This window comes from Chanodichthys erythropterus, chromosome 5 (assembly GCF_024489055.1).
Source record: "Chanodichthys erythropterus isolate Z2021 chromosome 5, ASM2448905v1, whole genome shotgun sequence".
Lineage (NCBI taxonomy): Eukaryota > Metazoa > Chordata > Actinopteri > Cypriniformes > Xenocyprididae > Chanodichthys > Chanodichthys erythropterus.
In genome coordinates, this window is record NC_090225.1 from 36,820,367 (window position 1) to 36,836,309 (window position 15,943).

General features: G+C 37.1%; 2 protein-coding genes across 2 annotated transcripts; both read right to left on the reverse strand.

The window, feature by feature from the left end:
* Positions 1 to 599: 599 nt before the first annotated feature.
* stpg4 (sperm-tail PG-rich repeat containing 4) lies at positions 600 to 9,666 on the reverse strand. Its single transcript, XM_067385039.1, has 7 exons — positions 9,616 to 9,666; positions 8,931 to 8,987; positions 8,183 to 8,437; positions 7,841 to 7,905; positions 5,136 to 5,181; positions 2,516 to 2,620; positions 600 to 2,316 (listed from the first exon to the last, which is right to left on the reverse strand). Exons 1-7 carry the CDS (start codon positions 9,664 to 9,666, stop codon positions 2,206 to 2,208), a joined length of 690 nt encoding a protein of 229 aa, XP_067241140.1. The 3' UTR covers positions 600 to 2,205.
* Positions 9,667 to 10,690: 1,024 nt separating this feature from the next.
* On the reverse strand, positions 10,691 to 15,687 carry calm2a (calmodulin 2a (phosphorylase kinase, delta)). Its single transcript, XM_067387004.1, has 6 exons — positions 15,561 to 15,687; positions 14,619 to 14,649; positions 12,312 to 12,455; positions 12,123 to 12,229; positions 11,903 to 12,038; positions 10,691 to 11,713 (listed from the first exon to the last, which is right to left on the reverse strand). Exons 1-6 carry the CDS (start codon positions 15,561 to 15,563, stop codon positions 11,685 to 11,687), a joined length of 450 nt encoding a protein of 149 aa, XP_067243105.1. The 5' UTR covers positions 15,564 to 15,687; the 3' UTR covers positions 10,691 to 11,684.
* Between the last annotated feature and the right edge of the window lie 256 nt (positions 15,688 to 15,943).

The window sequence follows — 15,943 nt, forward strand, 5'->3', positions numbered from 1 at the left end:
CAAATATATCCGGTTTAGTGTAGACATAGCCTGAGAAAACTGAGGGTTTATATACACAGAGATGACAATCAACAGAACAAGAAACAGGTGTGTAACTAATCAGAAACCATAGCAACGAACAATGAAACAATGAAATGACAACTCAAGCAAAATGAAACTAAACACGATTGTTACAATTACATACAGTAATGTTCATTTTTTTTTTTTTTTTCAAATTGCACTACCAATAGTTTTAGTAATTAAATGTAAATCCAGTAGTTCTTTAGCTAGTGTTATCATCGCCATTCTTCATGTATTTCACTGTCACCATGAAATCAAAATTGACATTCTTATTTTTTATAAAATTTTGCAGTATTTATTAAAATGATTTATCCTTGCATTTCATTATTTTCTTTCTTTTTTTAATTCATGTGCTCTTGTAATCTTTAATTAAAATGACTTCGCTCTTGCAATGACGTGTTGTTTTTTTTGTTGTTTTTTTTGTAATACTATTTTTATTGCTTTTTCTTGAACACTTACACAACAATGTACATCACATATCTGTAACAACACAATGTACAGAAACAAAAGCAAAACAAACAAACAAACAAACATCGGGGCTCATTTTACATAAAAAGTGGGTAATACAATGTATACTTTGGTCAGAATTAACAATATTGCATATTATAACCAAAAATAAAAGCAATAAAATAGGGTTAGTATCATCCATTAAAGTATATTTTCATATGAATATAATACCTTGCAATGACGTGTTTACTGGCGTGAGGGGGGACAACCTGTCACTCGCATGAGATCGACCAATAGCAAACAACGATCAAACAATCCAATAAATTTCTGATGGACAAAATCAAGTCCCGCCCCACATTTTTTTCTTGTTCAAGAAGCCGTTTCACTCATATATACGACACAATAAGGAAGAAAGGACTATTGCAACTTCTGTTTCTTTAAGTACCAGTACCACAATGTGTGCTGCCATCTTTCGCAATGATGAGTTTTATGCACTAGCAAGTTATAATTCCCTTACATGTCCAGCAGTTTGGAATACTCAGGATTTTCTTTCTTCAAATCTTTCCACCATGTTTATGTCGCACTGATGTTCACATTCTCTTTTCTTTTTTCGCCTTTGACGGTTATTCTATCTTCTTGTTTCAGAACTTGTCTGCTTCTCTGGCCTCACAGGTACTGATTCTCCCATTGTCTCTGCTCGTAAAGCACAATAATGTGTTCCGTTGCCTGATTTTCACTTTTTGTATCAGTAAACAACACTACTACCATATGGCGACAGCCAAAGAATGTGAGGATACTATCTGATGTTTAGTAAAACAGTGCAGGTCATTTATAATTAAAATACTTATAGAATACTATTATGAGTACAGTCTTCATCTCATGTGAGTGTACAACATCTTTTTAAATTAGCACCAAACAACTGAACAAACTTTTAAGCATTTTGTATGAAATAAGAAAAATGGGAAATTTATGCATTTTTTTACTCATGACCTTAGACTTTTGGACCATACAGTAACTATATACAGTTGTCAACATTTGAAGTGGATCAAAACCTTTCATCAAAGTTGACCTAAAACCTTCTTCTTAGGACAGCTTTGTTCTTAGGAGAACTTTGATTAACTTTTTTGATCCACTTCAGATGTTGACTACTATAGATTACATTTATTCCTTAGATATATAAATATAGGCCTATACAACCCACATATGCATTATAATTAATGTCAGCAGAATTATTCAGGACCTTGACAATAGGGTTAATCTAGCTATTGTGCGAGAGTGTTGTAAACAGCAGTTTTATTGTGTGACAATGATCTCTTTGTTCAGGCTGAATGAGTTATGTGAGTGTGAGAATCATCACAAAGCTTTGTGCATTATATGGGCTGCCACACAGTCAGCTCATGACATAACAGAGATAGCATTTAGAGATAGCAGAGATAGATTTTTTTTAAACCAACTCACTGTTAATATCACAATGTTGTTTCAATGTCATTTCATACAGATCTTGATAAAATGTATACATATTTTGTTAACTATTTATAACAATTTAGGATTAAACATTAACATATTTTACATTATTTCAACCATATTTTAACAAGGTCAGTCACATACCAGCTAGCAACACCCTACTTTCAAAAGAATGGGAAATATTACTAGAAGGAATACATATGGGAAGGTCAAAGACAAACAGGAGGGCAAAGTTCATGGTGTGTTCCGAAAAAGGAGGTCATAGGCCCAGTCCACTTTGACCTTGGTGCTGAGCCGTTGGCCTTTGTGCCACATGGGCTCATACACACCTGGGCCGGGAGTTCCCTGCCAAAAAAGTCAAAATAGCAAAGGTGAGACTTTTAGCCCCATTTCATTTAATAACATGCACATTCATTCCATTTATGATGATAAATATACTGAATTCGGTGTTGTAAATTGAAAACCCAAGACTAGTTTTGCTGTTGTAAGACTTAATCTATGGTTGTAGAGCTTGTTATCAAACAGGCATAGAAATGGAGCTCACCAAGTGGACACTGTACAGCCGTGGTACTGTAGACCTAAAGCAGGAAGTGACTGCAATGCCTGTGCTTGGCCTTGGGTTGTAATGTCCAGGCGCTGGTCCTTCCTTCTGAATCCATTAATGGAAGTCAAGTCAACAAAAGAAACATTGTAATTTAATTTAATTAACCAAGTGATGAAATAGTTCACCCAAAAAATGTCATTTTATGGACCTTTTATGGACCTTATTAATTTAAATAGCCACCCACTTTCATGATATGCAAAAAAAAAAAAAAGCAGCTTGGACATTCTGATAAACATCCCCTTTTGTGTTTCACAGGCTGAAATATTCCTTTAGATTGGAAGATCAAATTATTGTGCTTCAAAAAAAGCAATATGTCAACCTGAGCTTAACTGTATAATCACAGACATAGGCCTATTTATGTGCTTTCAAAGGCGTAGTTGAGAAGAAGCGCTTCCACTGCTCAACGCCTGTGCCACAGAAGCTGTCTGCTATCATTACATGCCATTTGATTCCACCGGCGGCCTCACTTGATCCAGCTGGCCTGTGCAGTGGTGTGTGTGGCAGGTTGAGCAGTGCCGGAGGTGTTAATGCTGGCCGCATGGGAACTTGCTTCCCTCTGCCTGCTTGTTCATGAGGTCAACTTCCGATGGTTTTAAAGGCATCAGGCCGTTGGGCCCTTCTTCTATGGGACGGCCAGCCAGCTCGACATTCCCATGGATAAGAGTGGATAGCTGTGTGCCATACTGCACATGTCTGAAAAGGCACTGAGCTATTATTTCATTAAGGGTATGACTCCTGTCCAGAAAAGCCAGATTCAACACCCTCCAACACAAGCTACTCACAACTCAACAAAGAAAAATAGGATATTAATATGTATATAAAAAGCTTTCTCTGTATTTTCAAATACCTTAAGGGTTAGTTCACCAAAAAATGACATTTCTTACATTAATTACTTCACCCTCATGTCCTTCCACACCCGTAAGACCTTTGCTCATCTTCGGAACACAAATTAAGATATTTTTGATGAAATCTGAGAGGTATTTGACTCGTCCATAGACAGCAATATAATCACCACTTTCAAGGTCCAGAAAGGTACTAAAGACATTGTTAAAACCGTCAACATGAGTACAGCGGTTCAACCTTAATTTTATGAAGAGATGAGAATACTTTTTGTGCGCAAAAACAAAACAAAAATATTGACTTTATTCAACAATCTCTTCTCCTCCCGAGTCATATACCTCTTGGATTTCATCAAAAATATCTTAATTTGTGTTCCAAAGATGAACGAAGATCTTACAGGTTTGGAACGACATGAGGGTAAGTATTTTAAGCATTTTTGGGTCAACTAACCCTTTAAGGTGAACCTGTGAAAACTACTCAGGATTGAAAAATCGCATTTAAGGTCTCTGTAGTACCTTCTAGACATCAATGAGTTTGAATGGAAAACAAAGAGAGAAAAATAGCTTACACTTTTTTCCTGATCAAAAAATACCACAGTAATCTCAAATGTCTCTTCTTGAGTTTCAGAGAAAATATATCAAACTGTGCTCACTGCTCAAATTTGCCAGGATAGCAGAGATTTCAATATGATCTCTGTCATTTCTCATCAAATTATCTGAACTATGCAATCCACATTCATTTGTATAGCTTGATATGCTTACTTTACGCAAAACAAGTGAGTATATTTATGAGTGAGTCATTGAATCATTCAATCAACTGATTGAAAAGAAGCCAGTCTGCAGGCTGTCGCAGCTGACAAATTTCAAAATTGTGTGGTGTACGATAAGCACAGACTCCAGTTTTTAGCTTCAGATGATTTCATCCAGTCAGAGGATATCAAACGTTTTTGATATTTTGAGCTGATTTTGGAACATATATTGTTTTCATTTTTCTTGGGTAAAAAGTCATGCTTCTGTACGAATTTATCCAATCATGCTGAGAATTCCAGGCCGAGAACGGTTTGGATTCGTGCTATACCAGGTTCAAGTAGAAATTTGAGCCTCATCGTTCTTAGAATTGTTCGGCCCGAACATCTTTTGTTGTGTTCTGAACAACTTTGAAGTCTGGTAGTGTGTGATCCTCAATCATTTAGCATATGATGCCCAGTCTTTCTCTATAACCATTTAAGTTGGCAAGTGTATGATGCCTAGTGTTTTAAAATCTGTTCAGATTTTAAAAGTCTTGTATGTATTCCAGCCTTAAGCTATGGAAGATCAGCCTCTGAGTAATACAATTTGCCTGTTTGCTCTTGATCTGTCATCTTAAGAATAAGCTTGAGGTTTCTTTGCTACTTAACCTTTGACAAAACACTTGTCTTACATGAAACGACACACTTCTACAACCACACAAAGCCCTAATGTTCACCCTAATGAGACCCAGAGGATGATTTAGCATCCTCACTTTTCCGTCAACACCAGACAGCTGCCAGAACAGCTCGAATAACCAGCCAACACTGCCACTGAAGCCACGGTTCATGAGGTCCAACACTGATGCGCAGCAGTGAAACTAACTCACTGGAATGTACGTGCTTTACAAAACATTCTGGGGTAAAACAGGCAAAGCATTTAATATACGCATAATAGGTTACACTATATTACTCACAGTGAAACTGGACACTTACCGGGAGAAAGCTGACCCTCTGTACAGCTGATCGGAACATCACGTGTCTGCAATAAGAGACGAGTGTCATAAGAGAAGACAATAAAATAGTGCAGACAGGGTGGAGGAAATTAAAGAGTCGACAAACACATGTGAAACACTTAAGGCCACAACAATAAGGATTCTTCTATTTGTTTAATCAGGCTGGTGCTTCAGATTTGTGCTCTACTCATACTTTCATTGGTCCCACCACAAAAATAATACTTTTTGTTTTTCACTTGTGTTAGAAAGAAATGGCTAGTTGCCATGTGAACTTCTCTAAGTCACAGTGGTGTGAAATACTGTATTTCACACTTTTGTGTAACTAGTGTACTATTGAAACTAAATACTTCTACTTTTACTCATACATTCAATTTCAGTTTTGATGTAAAACATTTCACTGGTCATTATGATATAAATCTCCCCCGTTTTTTGATTTCATCAGTACATTTCCAAAGCTAAGAAAATTACTTTTTACTTTAAACACTTACGCACAATTAAATTGTGCAAACATATTTACTTTCTATGTATGTTGAAATGATTAATTTTACACAACAATTGAAATAATTACTGAACTAACTAAAATGATTGTAAGGTAAAATAATTATAATTAAAATAATTAAATGGGTCATGACATCGATTTATTTTGATATTTATTGATTTTAAAATGTTCCTTGACATGTTAATAAAGTTTTTTGCACAAAAAAAACCTATATATGCATGCAAAAAAATATTATTTTCAACCTTCATTCTGACACTAAAATTATCCATTTTTAAGGGGTGACTCCTTTAAAACTTGTCAGTAAACTGCCACTGTTATGATTGGCTAATGTCATTGCATAGGAAATCAACAGGTGTTGTATTTTGAAAACATTATTCATATAAAACCATAATTTACAGACTAAGCACTATGAAATCATTTACTTACGGTTTGTGATGCAGCTGCATTCAGATTCAATACAGTTGGCTGCTTCATTTTGCAAAACAAAATGCTCCGAACAAACATATAATCCTCCGACCAAACCTTAACCCTATCCTTAAAACAATGCAAATATAGCGTTGGTAGCGCAATCTGACAGGGAGCATTTTTTTGTCAAGACACCTGTTCTCCATTAAAATAAACCATCTACTTGTTTCCTGTCACAAGATGAAGAAGATGAAGATGAAGGTACACAGGATCCAATACGATACGATACAATACAATACAATACAATAAACACAGGACCATACAGAAGGTTTAACAGTGTGCATGTGTGTAACAGGGGTAACACAACACGCAAACATCGACCGACATTGAAGGGTGAAACAGAGCAACTTAAATACACAGTGATAATGAGATGATAATGAACAGGTGTAATGATTTGATGAGTGTCCATAACAACTGAAGACTTTGCGGGAAAAATAAGACAAAAAAAATCTTGAAGTTGAATACATGTTATATGTCAATTAAATGTTTTTGTTTTGTTTTTTCTCCATAAAAGTAGTAGCAAATAATTTTCTATAATAGCTGGAAATAATGCAGCTGTAAAGTAATGATTTTAAAAACTTTTACTGGAAGACAATGAAATACTCTGATTATAATTTTGAACCCCTTTTAATTGATGCTTCCATCACTAGTTTCATTCTCACAAATTCAACAAAACCTCATAATTAAAGGTCAACCAACCTGATAAATTCACATTGCTTATTTAAATCAGCAGAATTTTCAAGAACACTGTTCAGTTTAGTACATCAAAGAAAGCCAAATGTTAAAGGGACAGTTCAACCAAAAATAAAAATTCTGCCATCAATTACTCACCTTCATGTCATTCAAAACCCATAAGACTTTTGTTCATCTTCGGAACACAAATGAAGATCTTTTTGATTAAATCTGAGAGCTTTCTGTTCCTCCATTGACAGTTATGCAACTACTACTTTGGCGCTTCAAAAAGTTCATAAAGAGATCGTAAAACATAAACATTCATAAACTCGCACATCAGTTGTGGTAAACGGAAGCTCAAGCATGTTCACTTGATGTGCAAGAATCAATGAGATTCGTTCTCGTGTGTTACACAGCACGTTTGAGCTTTTGTCCGCAAGAGGTTTGTTCTCGTGCCTCAAGCAGGTTTGTTTGAGCTTCTGTTTATGTTCACTGATCAATGTTCATATGTGAATAAAAGCCTAAATTAAATCTGTTCATCACATAAAGTGATGAGTCTCTTTACAAAATTTGGACTAAACCACTCAATTCATATGGATTAGTTTTACAATCTCTATATGAACTTTTTGAAGCGTCAATTGGTAGTTGCATAGCTGTCAATGGAGGGACAGAAAGCTCTCAGATTTTATTAAAAAGATCTTCATTTGTGTTTTGAAGATGAACGAAAGTCTTATGGGTTTGGAATGACATGAGGGTGAGTAATTAATGACAGAATTTCCATTTTTGGGTAATCTATCTCTTTAAGACACATGTATTTGAGCAACACGTACAAAGGCAAGGGAAAGTCACAACTCTCTGACACTGGCCCCTGGTCATTGGACCATCCTTATTGTTGAGTCTTGCATTAAAGCATCTGAGGGCTGTTTTCTGAACTGCCTAAGGTTAAGGAAGAAGCTGAGAATGAGATGGAAAAACATCGCCGAGCTGCAGTGTGTGATGTTCTCTGACTAGCCTTGTGTGAAAGCGTGCTGAGCGTGAGGGCTATTCACTTGCAGGGTGATTTGGGGACAGGCTTCTCCGTAACATCATACTGACCAGGTGACAGGTTAATATCCTGTGTTAAACACACACAAACACTGACATATCAACCAATTGTTTTGACATAATCGAAGGTGAGAGCTTTACTCCAGCCACTGATATCAGATAAATATTTTTCTTTTGTTTTTAGTATCAGTCACCAAAAAAATAATCGAATGGCGTGTTACACTAAACTGATATGTACACCAAATGGAATTTTAAGACAGTATTTTAAACTGATTTCAAGGCTGTAACCACCTTTTGAATGCTTTTAGATTATTGGTGTGATGTCCCGTTCATTGTGACTGACTAACCTTATCTCTGAGGCCTAAAGTGTGGTTGTCAGGTCTGGGGCAGTTTTTGAAAGAGTAAGTTGCCTGGCGCCGCAGAGCCTCATTGGTTGAGTCAGTAATGTTATATGCTCCGGGCAACAGCAGATCTCCTCGACGCACAGTCGACATGAGTGTGTTTCGCCCGGGGCCCTTGAAGCTGTATGTCTTAGGCACCGGGTTCAGTCCTGTCTCCTCTATGAAGTCTCGGATGTGGTAACTGCCAGGAATGGGATAATTCTGGTGGTAGAAAAAGGAGACCTCTTTTACGCCGGTTTCACATTTACATAATTTCTGGCTTACTACACTGAGTATGACCTTTAGTAACAGTTTATTACAACAAACATAAACATTGTGAAATCATCCAAATGGCTAATAATCCATATAGAGCCCAAACACTGTTTAAATAATCTGGAGTAAAAGCATAATTGTATTGATTAATAGGTTTAGGTGCATTTTCATATTTTTTTATTACAAAAATAGGTTGTTCTTGCAGCTGTTTACACAGTGCTGCTTACGAAGGCAGTGTGAAAGCTGTAACCTGTTAATATGAGCATCAAAATAAATACAAGCTACTTTCATGAGCGATGTATATCAGGCCTTATTTTTTAAGACAGAGGCCATTTGTACACCAAAAGTACACTTCATCATATTGTGTTTGTCATTAAATAAATTTGTTTCAGAACAAGTAATTTTACATCCATGGCTGGATCTTTCATAAAACATCACCTACCTTAATAGTGTTTCTCCACCAACCACTTCTGTCAGTGTACGTTTCTTCTTTATGTTTCTGAAAAAGAAAAATCACTGATCACTAAAAGGATACAGTATATGCACTACTGTTTGGGGTTGGTAAGATTCTGTTATGTTCACCAAGGCTGGGTTTATTTTATCGAGAATAAAGTAAAAACAGCAATATTGTAAAATATTATTACAATTTTCTGTATTTTTAAAATGTAATTTATTCCTGTGAGGGCAAGGCTGAATTCTCAGCAGTCATTTCAGCATCATTACTCCAGTCTTCAGTGTTCACATGATCCTTCAGAAATCATTCTAATATTATGATTTGGTGTCTTAAGAAACATTTCTTATTATTATGAATATTGAAAACAGTTGTACTGCATAAACTGTGATACATATTGTATCATACATATTATGTCATTAATTATTATACAAAAAAAAAACAAAAAAAAAAAACATCAAATCACTGACCCCAAACCTTTGAATAGTTGTGTTAATGCTGATCTAACCCTAATCAAACACACCCGAGCAAGTTAACGGAGGTCTTCAGGATTACTAGAATACTGGACGGTGTGTTTGATAAGGGTTGGAACTAAACCCCTCAAACTCTGTGGGCCTGAAGATCCCTGCTCTATAAAGAAATAGTTCTTGTGTAATTCTGATGCACCCAAACTTACCCCATCTATACATTTTCCTTTGGGTAATGTTTGCGCTCTTCCTGTGGCCATAGTTCTGTCGATCGTGATTGTCTTCTGAAACAGACACCTCAACAACAAGCGTTGCTTAGATACTATTACTATTAACTATTAATCGAGAGTACTGGATACACAAGTTTCTGCTATTTGTTTGCTCTCTGATTCATTATTTACATTTACTGAATTTGTTTCATATTGAAGAAAAATGCTCAACGAGTTGGTTCATCAAATTCTCTGATCAAAAATCTAAAATTTCATACATATTTTTAAAGGCCAAGTTATTCTGAGCTGCTATCCACAATTATTGTACTCTGTACTTTTGTACTGTATGTATGCATACGTATGTCTGTTTTAATTTCTCCTAAGGTATTAAATTAAATGAGATAAATTAATCTGAGTTCCACAATAAATTTCCCAAGCTTTGAAAGGGATCTATCTAGGTTGCCGATGATGAGTTTTATTATTTCTATCATGTAAGAGGCATATGACACATCCATGTGTAAGGGTTTGTCACACATGAATAACATAGCAGAAGCTGTGAAGCAGGGAAGGCAGCTCTCTCTGGGAGTTTAGGGCAGAATGTTCTGCTCTGTTGCTAGGCGACCAGGAACACATGCTTCTAACAAGCATTTGAAGGGCCCAGTGTTTACGGTTTGTCAGATTGGTCTCCTGTACCAGTGCACTTCAACGCTGACATACCATGAATAACAGCCACGCTTCAGTTTACTGTTGTCATTGTAATAAGCTCTTGAACAACAACAACAAAAAAAATAAAATAAAAACAATCATCTCATACTTTTGTTCTGGACTGCCCAAAAAGCTCCTCCATTCTATTTCATTTGGAGAAATGCATGAATGACACTTTATAGCTGTGTAATAACTATATTATAACTAATACAAACTATATTATAACTCTTTTTACAGCATAAATACTCCAAACATGCATAAAAACCAACTACTGTAGCCTCTGATAAACATAGCCCAACTTCTGAACAGAACAGACATATTCTCATGAGGAAAAGGATGACTTTTACAACAATTGTCATTCAAGATTACTTTAATGAGCTTTTTGTTTTTTGACATCGAGGCCACGCCCCAATCCTATCCTGTCAATACACACAGTACTTTGTCCAGCTGAGTCAGAGACGCATTGTATAATGATTTACAAATGAATAATAATCTTAACTATTACAATAAATATAGTAAACAACTTAATTAACGAAAATAGCATTTTCAAACTTCTAAAATCAGCTCTGGGATGCATAATGATTAACAGAAGAGCTTTTAATGAGAGGGTTAAATGATGCTTCGCAAACAAAGAAACTTTTCAATATGGGTAGTCAATTTTATTGGAAAACAAATATACAACTTGGAATGGACTATCTGAGGCATGACAATGCCATTAAGCGGCTTTAAAAAACGAAAGAAAGAAAAAAGTAAAGAAAGAAAAAAAAAACTAATGTGAATAAGTGATTAAAACATTAAAAAGCACTGTAAGAATCAAAACAAGTTCTTAGTATAGAACAGCAGATACAAAAAGAGTTTATGTACGAGTATCTTGTAGATACACCCGTGTCTTTTTCTTTTTTTTTTGCAGTAGTGCAATGTTGAGAAATTTCATATATATATATTTATATATATATATATTTATATATATATATATAATATACTTTGTCCATAGTCCATGCAGAGTTACTCCTCTACATTGTTGCCATGCCAACGTCGCTGCCAGAAGACAACCAGCTGGCAGGTCTCCACTCTTGCTACGCACGAGGGGGGCAGACAGACATGACGTGTACGTTTTTGCACGTCACAACCCCCTCTTCGCGGCAACAAGCACCTGATCGTGTAACTGCACCGCCACTCCAAAAAACACGATGACAGCAAAAGAAAGGGACATGAGGACTGAAGATCCTATGCAGTTTACATGCAGTTCCTTTGGACAGCCGGGAGGAGGAAGGGGGGGGGGGGGGGGACTTAACATTTTACAGATAAATTAAACAGAAAAAAGGCAAATTATTTATAGAAGAGAGAGGATCTGTACAAGGCCTTCATTTCGCCGTCATCATCTGTACAAATTCTGTGGAAACAGAGAAGGGGTTAGTCCGTTTCTGAACGATGACAAGACTTCTTACATGACCTAAAGATGCAGCCACGACTGCGTGATGTGCTGCAATCTTATTGATCCAAAAAATCCCACTCCACATAACAGTATATTAAACAAACCATGTCCTGATTGAAAATGCACAATCACAGTCTATCAGCTCACCTTCGTAGTTAACCTGTCCGTCTCCGTCAATGTCTGCTTCTCGGATCATCTCATCAACCTCTTCGTCGGTCAACTTCTCTCCAAGGTTTGTCATGACGTGACGCAATTCAGCTGCGCTGATGTAACCATTCCCATCCTAAAGCACAGGATATGTAGGTCAGTGACTGCACATGACTTTGTGAGCAACTAGTGTCTTATTCTGGAACTGGACAAGCTTTACCTTATCAAAGACACGGAATGCTTCTCTGATCTCCTCCTCGCTGTCTGTGTCCTTCATCTTCCTCGCCATCATGGTCAGGAACTCTGGGAAGTCTATCGTCCCATTTCCTAAGCAGAAAGCAAAAGAATTCAGATAAACCCCCATCTTTTACCATTCACTTGGATTGAGGATGCATGTGATCGTCCTTACCATCAGCATCCACTTCATTGATCATGTCTTGCAGCTCAGCCTCTGTTGGGTTCTGTCCGAGCGAGCGCATGACAGTGCCCAGCTCTTTGGTTGTGATGGTGCCGTCACCATCCTTGTCAAAGAGTGAGAAAGCCTCTTTGAATTCTGTGAAGAGTGACAGATAAATGGAATAGGATATTGTATTAACAGAGTTTCCCAAAGATAAACAAACACCAAACACAAAAGACACACAGAGGAACCAGTGGGGCCAGTTCCAAAGAAGGGATGCCCAAATATACTTTACACACTCGCTTTCAAAACAAGCTCTCAGATATTAATGCAAAAGAAGCTTGAGCTCAACCATAGTGCATTTAAAGAAACGTAAGATTGATCCAATTTACTTTAACATGCGTTTCCTGGTCTTATTGAATGATTCATCAGTTATTCAAAGAACAAAAATCCCTTTATAATAGGGATGCATGATATATCGGCCACCATATCAGTAATGGCCGATATATATTCATTTTTAATATTATCGTTATTGGCCCAATAAGAAAAGTGCAACATGTATATATAAATATATTGGTCAATATATTGGTTATCAGCTTTCAAATATAAAGAATTATTGGTTATCGGCCAAAATTCATATATCGGTGCATCCCTACTTTATAACCTTTTATTAAAATGTAATAGCTATGAAGCAACTCTGCTTTTTGGCTGCTGTTATAAATCCTTTCATTTTCAACCACCAAGCTTTATTCTGAAAAGTAACTACTACATTTACAATCCAACCAATTACTAATGGAAAGCAACATGTCCTGGCGTATATTCCCTCTCGCTCTGTCAAATGTCTGATTATGGGGGGGGGGGACTTTGCAAATTAAGTTTCATGTTGACTGTAAAACTCAGGATCTGAGACTACTAGGCACAATAGTACAGATAGGCAGTCCTTAAAAAAAGTAGTTTGTCCATACTCATAATGAACACTGCATAGGGGAGGAAAAAAAATCTGCATTGCTACAGCAGTCTGTAATTACCAGCTTATTACACAAAGGCACACACAGGAAGAAGATGTGTGACACCCAAACTAGAACAGGCTTGAACAACCACAAAAGAAAAAGTCCTAGATATCAATCCCTCTAAAGAGAAATGTGACATCTGTTTATGTAAAAACGCCACTGGCAGAAAAAACTGCCTGTTCTCGCATAAATGAAACCTTACCCTGCTTCTATGCAAACTATCAACTCTGAGGCACCGTTTCTATGGAGATCCAGCACTGTGACCTAACTCTGTTCCTATGGAGACCCACTGAACCATATGGAGATCCAATGCTGTGACCCATTTGAGCGGATATAGGATCTAGACTTCAGAGCATTATGGAAACACTGCTGTGACCTCACACGATCTCCAGGGAAACACACTTTGGAGACTATGTCTCGATGGACAAACCACCATGACCTCACTGTCACTATGGAGACAGACCACAATGACCTAAATGGTTTCAGAGCATTTCTGTTTGCGGTTCTCTACTGTAATAACACAACCATGATCAGAATCATTAGTCAAAGCAAAGTTAGTCGTGTAAGAGTGAGGTTTTCACATTCCTTCTCTTTCAAAGTATGTAGAATAACACTAAACTTGCAGGGTGGTCTTTGCCCGCGATGCCAGAAGTATGAATTTCAGATCACCTAAAAATTAAATAAAAATTGTTCTGTTGTCATAAAACAAGCACAATTCTCGCACATATATGCTATTACATTAGAGACAAAGATGCTCCCCCCCCTCCCAAAAAAAATAAATTAAAATAAATAAACCATAAAAATTACCCTAAAATCCAAAACACCTTGGAAACGTATAATAACATCAAGAACACCACCAAAGTAACCCGTACAAGTCCATCATGATACTAGAATCTGCAGTATTAAGTCAGAAAAGACTCAAAGCAAACCAGCAGTCAGTGAAACTGTAACTTCACGTCAAAGCCATTGAGATGTTGAGTCCAGCAGGGGACACACCCTTGTTCCTCAGTGCCTGCAGTTACTAACTCTCTCCAATAGAGAAGGGCGTGATCATCGAAAACTACAACTAGCCACAGGAAATTACTCAATCACTTAGATTTTAAGCCTTGTGTTACACGCTTCCCACCACAACAACCTGCCCATTAATTTGGGGAATGTGTCCTGACCAAGTCTCAGGACTCGCCATAAAAGGAAATAATATAAATCCACAGAGAGAGGTGGGGGGTGGGGTGAAGAGGGGAAACCACGGGAATCCACACCACTGACCATGTGCCAATGGACGGGAGGGGGGGGGGGGGGGATGTCTTACCGGCAATCTGTTCTTCTGTCAACTGGTCAGCCTGCAAAGGAGAAAAAGAGAAGACGTTCAATTGAAACCAATGATGACACCACGTATTAAGCATTAAGCATACTAATCTAATCATTTAGGAACAAACCATTACAAAAAAAACTATATTGGTCAACCATTAATTTTAATATTGGTGGTGACATGTCTGGGGGAACCATAAAGGATCTGATTCACTTCTATTAAAAGGAACGATTCACCCCAAAATTTGATGTTGGACAGAATGACAGCCTCAGTCTCCATTCACTTTCATTATGGGGGGAAAAAAAGATGGAATGAAAGTACGCGTCAGCACTTAACATATCCTTTTGTGTTCCAAAAGAGAAAGTCAACCAGTTTTATGGGTTTATAACCACATGAGAGTGAATAAATGACTATTTTAATTTTGGGGAGAACTTTATCTTTAACGCTAACTGCAGAAGGTGGCGCAGTCTCTCTCCACCGCTCATAAAAGCCTTTTACTGCTTTATTCATGAAGAGAACATTGAATTAAAGGACCACAGGAGTCCAATGCTTTCCATATGCGTGTTTGATAATGAGCACATATTCAAACATAAGCTTGTGCAAGAGAAATGCGCCATATTCGCAGCTGACGTGCCCCTTAAACTGTATTCGCTATCAACGAAGCTTTTTCAAGCTGTTGCTTTAAATTATTTCATGTTACAGCAAGAATAGAATATTTAACTGATATTCCCCTATGAAACTAAATGGATACGCATATATAAAACACAAGCAGTCATTAAACCATATCACTACCATACATTCAATGAATATATATATATAACTATTCAATAACAACGAACTGTATGCTGACTGTAACACACATTATTTTATAAATGCTTTCTATAATAATGACATTTTGCACCAAATAAACAGTAACATTAAGACATAACAGTTTTTACTCACCATCGCGTTCTTTTAACAGATGTATCTCCACACAGAACAACAGTCCGCAGCTGGCAAACAAACAGGATGCAATCATACAGGGCTTGTCGCGCCTTTAATGGTCGCTTATAAACCCCTCCCCCTGCTTTTTCTCCATCCGCCAACACACTTCCTTCCCTAACAGAAACGATCATCAAAAATGTCACAATTGTGATGCATGAGCGTGCAGTACAGAGTACCGAAGATTTATACGATAGCGACGTCTTAAAATCCTGAAAATGTATGCTATGCAGCGAGGGGGGCTTGTTTTGAGTGGAACTAGCTAACCGGCGGAGTCATACATTCTGCTAAAGTGTGATGCGTCAATCGCAGTACTGTACGTTATGGCCAGGAGAGGCGGCTTC

What these genes read in the sequence shown, in the direction of transcription:
- stpg4 (XM_067385039.1), bottom strand. Translation starts at nt 9,666, where the DNA reads ATGGCCACAGGAAGAGCGCAAACATTACCCAAAGGAAAATGTATAGAT. An exon ending in AAGGAAAATGTATAGATGGG is followed by an intron (nt 8,988 to 9,615) that starts GTAAGTTTGGGT and finishes TTTCTTTTTCAG; the next exon opens with AAACATAAAGAAGAAACGTA. An exon ending in GTCCCCAAATCACCCTGCAA is followed by an intron (nt 5,182 to 7,840) that starts GTGAATAGCCCT and finishes CTCTTATTGCAG; the next exon opens with ACACGTGATGTTCCGATCAG.
- calm2a (XM_067387004.1), bottom strand. An exon ending in CATTCCGTGTCTTTGATAAG is followed by an intron (nt 12,039 to 12,122) that starts GTAAAGCTTGTC and finishes CCTGTGCTTTAG; the next exon opens with GATGGGAATGGTTACATCAG. An exon ending in CGGACAGGTTAACTACGAAG is followed by an intron (nt 11,714 to 11,902) that starts GTGAGCTGATAG and finishes CTGTTTCCACAG; the next exon opens with AATTTGTACAGATGATGACG.